We start from the raw sequence: 9,486 nt of genomic DNA on the forward strand, positions 1-9,486 counted from the left end.
TTGACAAAATACAGCATCCTTTCCTGATTAAAACCCTTCAGAGTGTAGGGATAGAGGGTACATTCCTCAATCTCATAAAAACCATCTATGAAAAGCCTACAGCAAATATCATTCTCAATGGGGAAAAGCTAGAAGCCTTTCCCTTAAGATCAGGAACTCAACAAGGATGCCCACTCTCGCCACTATTATTCAACATAGTACTAGAAGTCCTTGCAACAGCAATCAGACAACAAAAAGGGATTGTTCTAGATTCCACTAAGTAAAAAAGTATCTAGTTAGAGTTAGATTTACTTACATATTCTAAAAAATTCTATAACCTCTGAAATACAGTGAAATAATGGATTTAAATAATGAAGAATACATAAATATGAATCTATTGGCTTATATTCTTACCAGTGTCTCATCTTTATATCAACAACAGCTTTGACACGATGCCTATCACAGAGCAGGTGTAAGCTCCTATCATTAACTTAAACCATGTTACATAGTAAGATGTTTAACTCAACTAAGATCCCAAGGCATTATTTGATGTCTTGAAATTATTTTATTGTAGGTAAAAGGTATTTGAAAGTTTAATTTCATAACACTAAACTACTAGTATTTCAAACAGATCACTCTGAACATTAAACAAATAAAAACATTGACCTGCATTTTTCACACACACACAAAAAAAGGTATCCAAATCGGCAAAGAAGAAGTCAAAATTTCTCTCTTCGCAGATGACATGATACTCTATATGGAAAACCCAAAAGAATCCACTCCCAAACTATTAGAAGTTATAGAGCAATTCAGTAATGTGGTGGGATACAAAATCAATGCTCAGAAATCAGTTGCATTTCTATACATGAATAATGAGACTGAAGAAAGAGAAATTAGGGAATCCATCCCATTTACAATAGCACCAAAACCCATACGTTACCTTGGAATTAACCAGAAACATAAAGGATCTATATTCTAGAAACTATAAATCGCTCTTTAAAGACATTGAGGAAGACACAAAAATATGTAAAAATATTCCATGCTCATGGATCGGAAGAATTAACATAGTTAAAATGTCCATGCTACCCAGAGCAATCTACACTTTCAATGCTATCCCAATCAAAACATCGATGACATTTTTCAAAGAACTGGAACAAACAGTCATTAATTTGTATGGAACCAGAAAAGGCCCTGAATCGCCAAGGAACTGTTGAAAAGGAAAAACAAAGCTAGGGGCATCACAGTGCTGGATTTTGAGCTGTACTACAAAGCTGTGATCACAAAGACAGCATGGTACTGGCACAAAAACAGACACATAGACCAATGGAACAGAATAGAGAACCCAGAAAAAATGCCTCAAGTCTTTGGGCAACTAATATTTGATAAAGCAGGAAAAAACATCCAGTGGAAAACAGTCTCTTCAATAAATGGTGCTGGGAAAATTGGACAGCTACATGCAAAAGAATGAGACTTGACCACTGTCTCACACCATACACAAAGATAAACTCCAAATGGATGAAAGACCTCGATGTGAGACAGGAATCCATCAAAATCCTAGAGGAGAACATAGGCAGCAACCTCTACATCAGCCAATTAACCTTTTTCATGACACATCCCCAAAGGCAAGAGAAACAAAAGATAAAATGAACTTGTGGGACTTCATCAAGATAAAAAGCTTCTGCACAGCTAAGGAAACAGTCAAAAAAACAAGAGGCAGCCCATCGAATGGCAGAATATATTTGCAAATGATGCTACAGATAAAAGACTGGTATCCAAGATCTACAAAGAACTTCTCAAACTCAATACGCGAGAAACAAATAAATCAAAAAATGGGCAGAAGATATGAACAGACACTTTTCCAATGATGACATACAAATGGCTAACAGACACATGAAAAGATGTTCAAAATCATTAGCCATCAGGGAAATTCAAATCAAAACCACACTAAGATACCACCTTACACCAGTTAGAATGGCAAAAATTGACAAGGCAAGAAACAACAATTGTTGGAGAGGATGTGGAGAAAGGGGATCCCTCCTACATTGTTGGCGGGAATGCAAGTTGGTACAGCCACTCTGGAAAACAGTGTGGAGGTCCCTTAAAAAGTTAAAAATTGAGCTACCCTATGACCCAGCCTTTGTACTACTGGGTATTTACCCCAAAGATACAGACGTAGTGAAGAGAAGGGCCATATGCACCCCAATGTTCATAGCAGCATTGTCCACAATAGCCAAAGCGTGGAAGGAACCCAGATGCCCTTCAACAGATGACTGGATTAAGAAGTTGTGGTCCATATATACAATGGAATATTACTCAGCTATCAGAAAGAACGAGTTCTCAACATTTGCTGCAACATGGACGGCACTGGAGGAGATAATGCTAAGTGAAATAAGTCAAGCAGAGAAAGACAATTATCATATGATTTCTCTCATCTATGGAACATAAGAACTAGGAAGATCGGTAGGGAAAGAAAGGGATAAGGGGGGGGTAATCAGAAGGGGGAATGAAGCATGAGAGACTATGGACTCTGAGAAAAAAACTGAGGGCTTCAGAGGGGAGGGAGGTGGGGGAATGGGATAGACTGGTGATGGGTAGTAAGGAGGGCACGTATTGCATGGTGCACTGGGTGTTATACGCAACTAATGAATCATCGAACTTTACATCAGAAACCAGGGATGTACTGTATGGTGACTAACATAATATAATAAAAAAATAAAGAAAAAAAAGAAAATGCAAATCAAAATACAAATTAAGCCTTTTCATACTTAACTGGCAAATATTTTAATGTCTGAGAATACTGAATATCGTTTCTCTAAATTCCCACCAAACATTGCTGATGAGAGTATAAACCTCTACAACTACTCTGATGAAGAATCTAGCAATCCCTATGTATACTGAAGATGGGCATATCCCGCCAATCAAACCCTAAAGTAGAACTGCACACCTTTTTACCCAAGCAGAGCTCTTAACTCTCAGTCTTCAGAGAAGATAGGCAGTACCTCAAGAAGCCACACCCAACAATCCCAGTGTGCCATACAAATACTGTCTATGTGGACTATGTGTGAAGGTAGGGAAGCACTTCTCTAAAGACTCTTGTACATGTACTTACGGAGGCATGTTCAAGAATATTCATGACCACACTCGCTGTAATAGTGAAAAACAATCTAACTATCAAATTGGAAAATGGATAAACAATGGTTTTCATAAAATGCAATACTATACAAACAAAAAGGATAAACTAGGATACTTCTAACAGCCTAATAAATTTCAAAGACATAGTATTTTGTGGAAAAAAGCAAGCAATAGAAGAGTGCATACTGTTTTAAATGCCATTTTCCTAAGATTTTAAAAGAAGTTTCCAGGACTGCTAGCTGTCCACTAAAATGTTCTTCCTTCAATAGTAAGAGAGTTGCAGCTGAGGTGAGTGTTCTCAGCTAGGTACTGAATCCTCCAGGCTTCCTCACAGCTGGTGTGCCCATGTGACTAAACTTTTGCCAATGGAATGTTGGCAAAAGTGATGAATACAAATTAGACCTTGAAAATCTCTGGTCCTAACCTTATAGTCTTGCTTCCTCTCCACCTTCTGCTAAATTAAATTCCCTACAAGCAGAGCGAGCTAGTTGGGAAGAAAACCAGTTATTGAATGACTGTACAGCACAAATTCACTCTTCAACCTGGGCTGTCTCATAAATCCTTAAGTTGCTGAATTTTAGGATTTCTTAGAACATGTTAGTCTATTACTCTAAAAACACACAATAGTGCATATTTTGGGGAGTACATACACACTAAATATAAAACCTATAGGATGGAATTATAAATCTAAAACAATGGTTACCTCTAAGAATTAAAAAAAAAGAATAATAGAGATAGAACCAAGAAGCTTTTAAATGTATAGCACTTTATCCTTAAATAAATGTCATAAAAAATGTTCATTACATTAATCTCTATATGTTTCTGCCTAAAATATTTCATAATAAAGAAGAGAAAATGAATGTGCAGACAATTATAAATAGCATATTTAAACATAACATTTGCCTTATAACTTCTTTTTTTTTCTACTTATTAAATGCTAAATAAAACATTTCAGGTTTATTACTTACTTTCCTGATCTTTCAGATCACTTCCTTCATACTCAGTCCCTTGGATAAACTGCAAAATGTTCTGCTTAAAGAACCTCTGGGCCAGATCCAATACATTTTCTCCATTATCATTGAAGGCTTTTAAAGCTTGTGTTGTACTGTTCATTTTACTGAGGAGGAATTTAAAGCAGTAAAGGTGACCTTCCATGGCTGCTAAGTGAACTATAGGAGAAAGAGAAAAAAACTAATTTGTAAATTGACTTTAAAATAACTTGAAAAAGAAATAACAACATTGGCTCTTATCCTCACAGGGAGATGACTGTCCCTTCATCTGTAACAGGGACATACTCTGAGCAAGGTAACACATTTTTTTTCCAACCCCACAAGTCCTTACTCAGCCTTCTAGTCATGCCAAAGCAACAGACGAAATGATTAAAGAGTTAACACATACTGCGAATGTACAGACACCAGATGAGAGATACCAAAGAGCAGGCCCCAGAATATTTTCTTGAAAAGTGAAATCACAATTATGCCACTTATAATTACATGAGAAAATACTTGCTATGTAAGACAAATGATAGGTAAACTTATTTTAATGTTTTGGAAAAAAGTGGGAAAAATAAACCAAAATTGTCACTATGTAATTATGAATGTTATTTTTATCACTATGTATTTTGTCACCTTTCCACAGACATTAATTATTTTATTAAAAACAGACTGGATCAAAACTGCAGACAAAGCACACATACTACCTCACCATTTCTATTCTCAATCCTTGAAAATAACAGAAAAGATATTTTTTGAAGCCAAAAAAGACTAGAAAAACAAATGAGAACACCAAGAACAAACAACAAATGTTAAGGAACCCCTGAAAGAAAACATACTGAATCAGACTGAAGGAGAGCCACAAACCAAAATCTGCAAAAAACAGGAATGGTTCTGGGTATTACAAGCTTAGAGGCAGTGATTACAATGGGAGGCTTTATATCTCTGGAGAAGTGATTACTTGGGAAACAACCCAATAAATATATAAACCTTGCCACTGGAGAAATAGGGCAGTACCTAAGTGACTGGTGTAAAGCAGGAGAAACAAGATGCAACAAAACCCAAAGATAAGCTGATGGCACATGCCACTCTACACTTTCTCAGCTGAACCTAAAAAAAAACAAAAAACTCCCCATAAAACTTGAGACTCCTCTAACAGCTCATTCATCATACATACACCTACATCTTTTACAGGCATTAGGAACTTAACATCAAAAACTCAACTCCTCTGGGAAGAACTCAAATACATGGAGGCTAAAGAGCATCCTACTAAAGAAAGAATGGGTCAACCAGGAAATTAAAGAATAATTTACAAAATTCATGGAAACAAATGAAAATGAAAACACAACTGTTCAAAATCTTTGGGATGCAGCAAAGGCAGTCCTAAGAGGAATGTATATAGCAATACAAGCCTTTCTCAAGAAACAAGAAAGGTCTCAAATATACAACCTAACCCTACACCTAAAGGAGCTGGAAATAGAACAGAAAATAAAGCCTAAACCCAGCAGGAGAAGAGAAATAATAAAGATCAGAGCAGAAATCAATGAAATACAAACCAAAAGAACAGTAGAACAAATGAACGAAATTAGGACTTGGCTCTTTGAAAGAATTATAAGATTGATAAACCCCTGGCCAGACTTATCAAAAAGAAAACAGAAAGGACCCAAATAAATAAAATCATGAATGAAAGAGGAGAGATCACAACCAACACCAAAGAAATACAAACAGATTTAAGAACATATTATGAGCAACTATACACCAACAAATTAGACAATCTGGAAGAAAGGGATGCATTCCTAGAGACGTATAAACTACCAAAACTGAAGCAGGAACAAATAGAAAACCTGAACAGACCCATAACCAGCAAGGAAATTGAAGCAGTAATCAAATATCTCCCAATAAACAAGAGTCCAGGGCCAGATGGCTTCCCAGGGGAATTCTACCAAACATTTAAAGAAGAATTAATACCTATTCTTCTGAAACTCTTCCAAAAAATAGAAGGAAAACTTCCAAACTCATTTTATGAGGCCAGCATTACCTTGATCCCAAAACCAGACAAAGACACCACCAAAAAAGAGAATTATAGGCCAATATCCCTGATGAACATGGATGCAAAAATTCTCACCAAAACACTAGCCAATAGGATCCAACAGTACATTAAAAGGATTATTCACCACGACCAAGTGGAATTTATCCCTGGGCTGCAAGGTTAGTTCAACATCTGCAAATCAATCATTGTGATACACTACATTAATAAAAGAAAGGACAAGAACCATATGATACTCTCAATAGATGCAAAAAAAAAGCATTTGACAAAGTACAGCATCATTTCTTTATTAAAACTCTTCACAGGGGCGCCTGGGTAGCGCAGTTGTTAAGTGTCTGCCTTCTGCTCAGGGCGTGATCCCGGAGTTCCGGGATCGAGTCCCACATCGGGCTCCTCTGCTGGGAGCCTGCTTCCTCCTCTCCCACATTTAATGCAATCCCTATCAAAATACTATCCACTTTTTTCACAGAAATGGAACCAATAATCCTAAAATCTGTATGGAACAAGAAAAGACCCCAAATAGCCAGAGGAATGTTGAAAAAGAAAAGCAAAGCTGGTGACACCACAATTCTGGACTTCAAGCTCTATTACAAAGCTGTAATTATCAAGACAGATCAAAGAGAAAATGAATGAGAGGCTAAAAAATAACAATTATAATAATAAAAAAAGATTACTGAAACCAAGAGATGACTCTTTGAACAAATAAAACAAAACTGATAAACCATGCTCATCAAGAAAAAAAGAGAGAGAACTCAAATAAATAAAATCAGAAATGAAATGGGAAAGGGGCATCTGGCTAGCTTAGTTGGTAGAGCACATGACTCTTGATCTCATGGTTATGAGTTCAAGCCCCACATTCACTTCAGTGATTACTTAAAAATAAAAAAAAAATCTTTAAAAAAATTAAATGAGAGAAGTAACTGACACCACAGATACAAAGAATTATAAGAGACTATAAAAAGTCATATGTCAACAAATTGGAGAACTTAGAAAATAAAGATAAATTCCCAGAAATATAAAATCTTTCAAAACTGAATCAGGAAGAAATTTAAACAATTGAACGCACTATTTATTAGTAAAAAAAATTGAACTGGTAATCAAAAAACTCCCAACAAACAAATGTCCAGGATCAGATGGATTTATAAGAAAATTCTACCAAACATTGGTAGAATGTAAATAACATTTAAGAAAGAGTTAACACCTATTCTCCTCAAATATCCCAGAAAACAGGAGGAAGGAAAACTTCCAATTTCATTTTTGGAGGCCTGCATTACTCTGGCCAAAGACACTACAAAAACAAAAACAAAAAAAATCCAAAAAACTACAGGCCCATATATCTGATAAACATAGACACAAAAATTCTCAACAAAACATTAGCAAATTGAATTCAACAATTCATTGAAAAGCTCACTCACCACAATAAAATGGGATTTATTCCAAGGAGCAAGGATGGTTCAATATTCACCAATCCATCAATGTGAAACATCACATTAACAGGAGGGAGGATAAAAACATTAAGATCATCTCACTAGATACAGAAAAAGCACCCGACAAAATACAACATCTGTTCATGATAAAAACTCTCAACAAAATGGGTGGAGAAGAAACATCTCAACATAATAAAAGCCATATATGACAGACCCACACCCAACATCATATTCAGTGCTGAAAAACTAAGAGCCTTTCCTCTAGATCAGTAACAAAACAAAGATGTCCACTCTTACCACTTTAATTCAACATAGTACTCGAAGTCCTAGCCACAGCAATTAGTCCAGAAAAATAAAAGGCATCTAAATCAGTAGGGAAGAAGTAAAATTGTCACTATTTGCAGATGACATGATACTATACATAAAAATCCCTAAACACTCCACCAAAAAACTATTAGAAGTAATAAATGAAGTTCGTAAAGTTGCAGGATACAAAATTAATATACAGCAATCAGTTAGATTTCTATACACCAATAATGAAGCAGCAGAAAGAGAAATTAAGAAAACAATTTCATCTACAATTGCACCAAAAAGAACAAAATACCAGGAATAAATTTAACCAAGGAGGTAAAAGATCTATACTCTGAAAACCATAAGATGACAGTGAAAGAAACTGAAGATAACACAAACAAATGGAAAAATACACCAGGCTCACGTACTGAAAAAATCAATACTGAAAAAATGTTCATACTACCCAAAGCAATCCAGACTCAATGCAATCCCTGTCAAAATACCGACAGTATTTTTTTATAAAACTAGAATAATCCTAAAATTTGAATGGAACTTTAAAAAACCCAAATAGCTGAAGTAATCTTGAAACGTGTTCATATCATTCTGTCTGGACTTTTGTTCGATACTTAAGATTCTTTTAAGACACAGCTTTGCAGTACAGCTTTAAATCCGGCATTGTGATGCCCCCAGCTTTGTTTTTCCTTTCCAACAATTCCTTGGCGATTCGGGGCCTTTTCTGGTTCCACACAAATTTAAGGGCTGTTTGTTCCAGTTCTTTGAAAAATGTCATTGGTATTTTGATCGGGATAGCATTGAAAGTGAAGATTGCTCTGGGTAGCATGGACATTTTAACTATGTTAATTCTTACGATCCATGAGCATGGAATATTTTTCCATCTTTTTGTGTCTTCTTCAATGTCTTTCAAGAGTGATTTGTAGTTTCTAGAATATAGATCCTTTATGTCTCTGGTTAAGTTAATTCCAAGATAATGTATGGTTTTTGGTGCTATTGTAAATGGGATGGATTCCCTAATTTCTCTTTCTTCAGTCTCATTGTTCGTGTATAGAAATGTAACTGATTTCTGAGCATTGATTTTGTATCCTGCCACATTACTGAATTGCTCAGGCAAAAGAATGAAACTTGACCACTCTCTCACACCATACACAAAGATAAACTCCAAATGGATGAAAGACCTCGATGTGAGACAGGAATCCATCAAAATCCTAGAGGAGAGCATAGGCAGCAACCTCTACGACATCGGCCACAGCAACCTTTTTCATGACACATCTCCAAAGGCAAGAGAAATAAAAGATAAAATGAACTTGTGGGACTTCATCAAGATAAAAAGCTTCTGCACAGCCAAGGTAACAGTCAAAAAAACCAAGAGGCAGCCCATGGAATGGGAGAATATATTTGCAAATGATACTACACATAAAAGACTGGTATCCAAGATCTACAAAGAACTTCTCAAACTCAATACATGAGAAACAAATAAGCAAATCATAAAATGGGCAGAAGATATGAACAGACACTTTTCCAATGAAGACATAGAAAAGGCTAGCAGACACATGAAAAAATGTTCAAAATCACATACAAATGGCTAACAGACACATGAAAA

The 9,486-nt window shown here is 35.7% G+C and overlaps 1 protein-coding gene across 1 annotated transcript in view; it reads right to left on the bottom strand.

Moving 5' to 3' along the window:
- The window catches only part of ANKRD42 (ankyrin repeat domain 42), an 83,766-nt gene that overhangs the window by 35,879 nt on the left and 38,401 nt on the right, over window positions 1–9,486 (bottom strand). The window contains exon 7 of the mRNA XM_040631328.1: window positions 4,080–4,280. Within this exon, the coding sequence (XP_040487262.1) occupies window positions 4,080–4,280 (201 nt within the window). The remainder of the gene's footprint in view (window positions 1–4,079; window positions 4,281–9,486) is intronic.

Source organism: Ursus maritimus, unplaced genomic scaffold, assembly GCF_017311325.1.
Source record: "Ursus maritimus isolate PB19 unplaced genomic scaffold, ASM1731132v1 scaffold_16, whole genome shotgun sequence".
Taxonomy (NCBI): domain Eukaryota; kingdom Metazoa; phylum Chordata; class Mammalia; order Carnivora; family Ursidae; genus Ursus; species Ursus maritimus.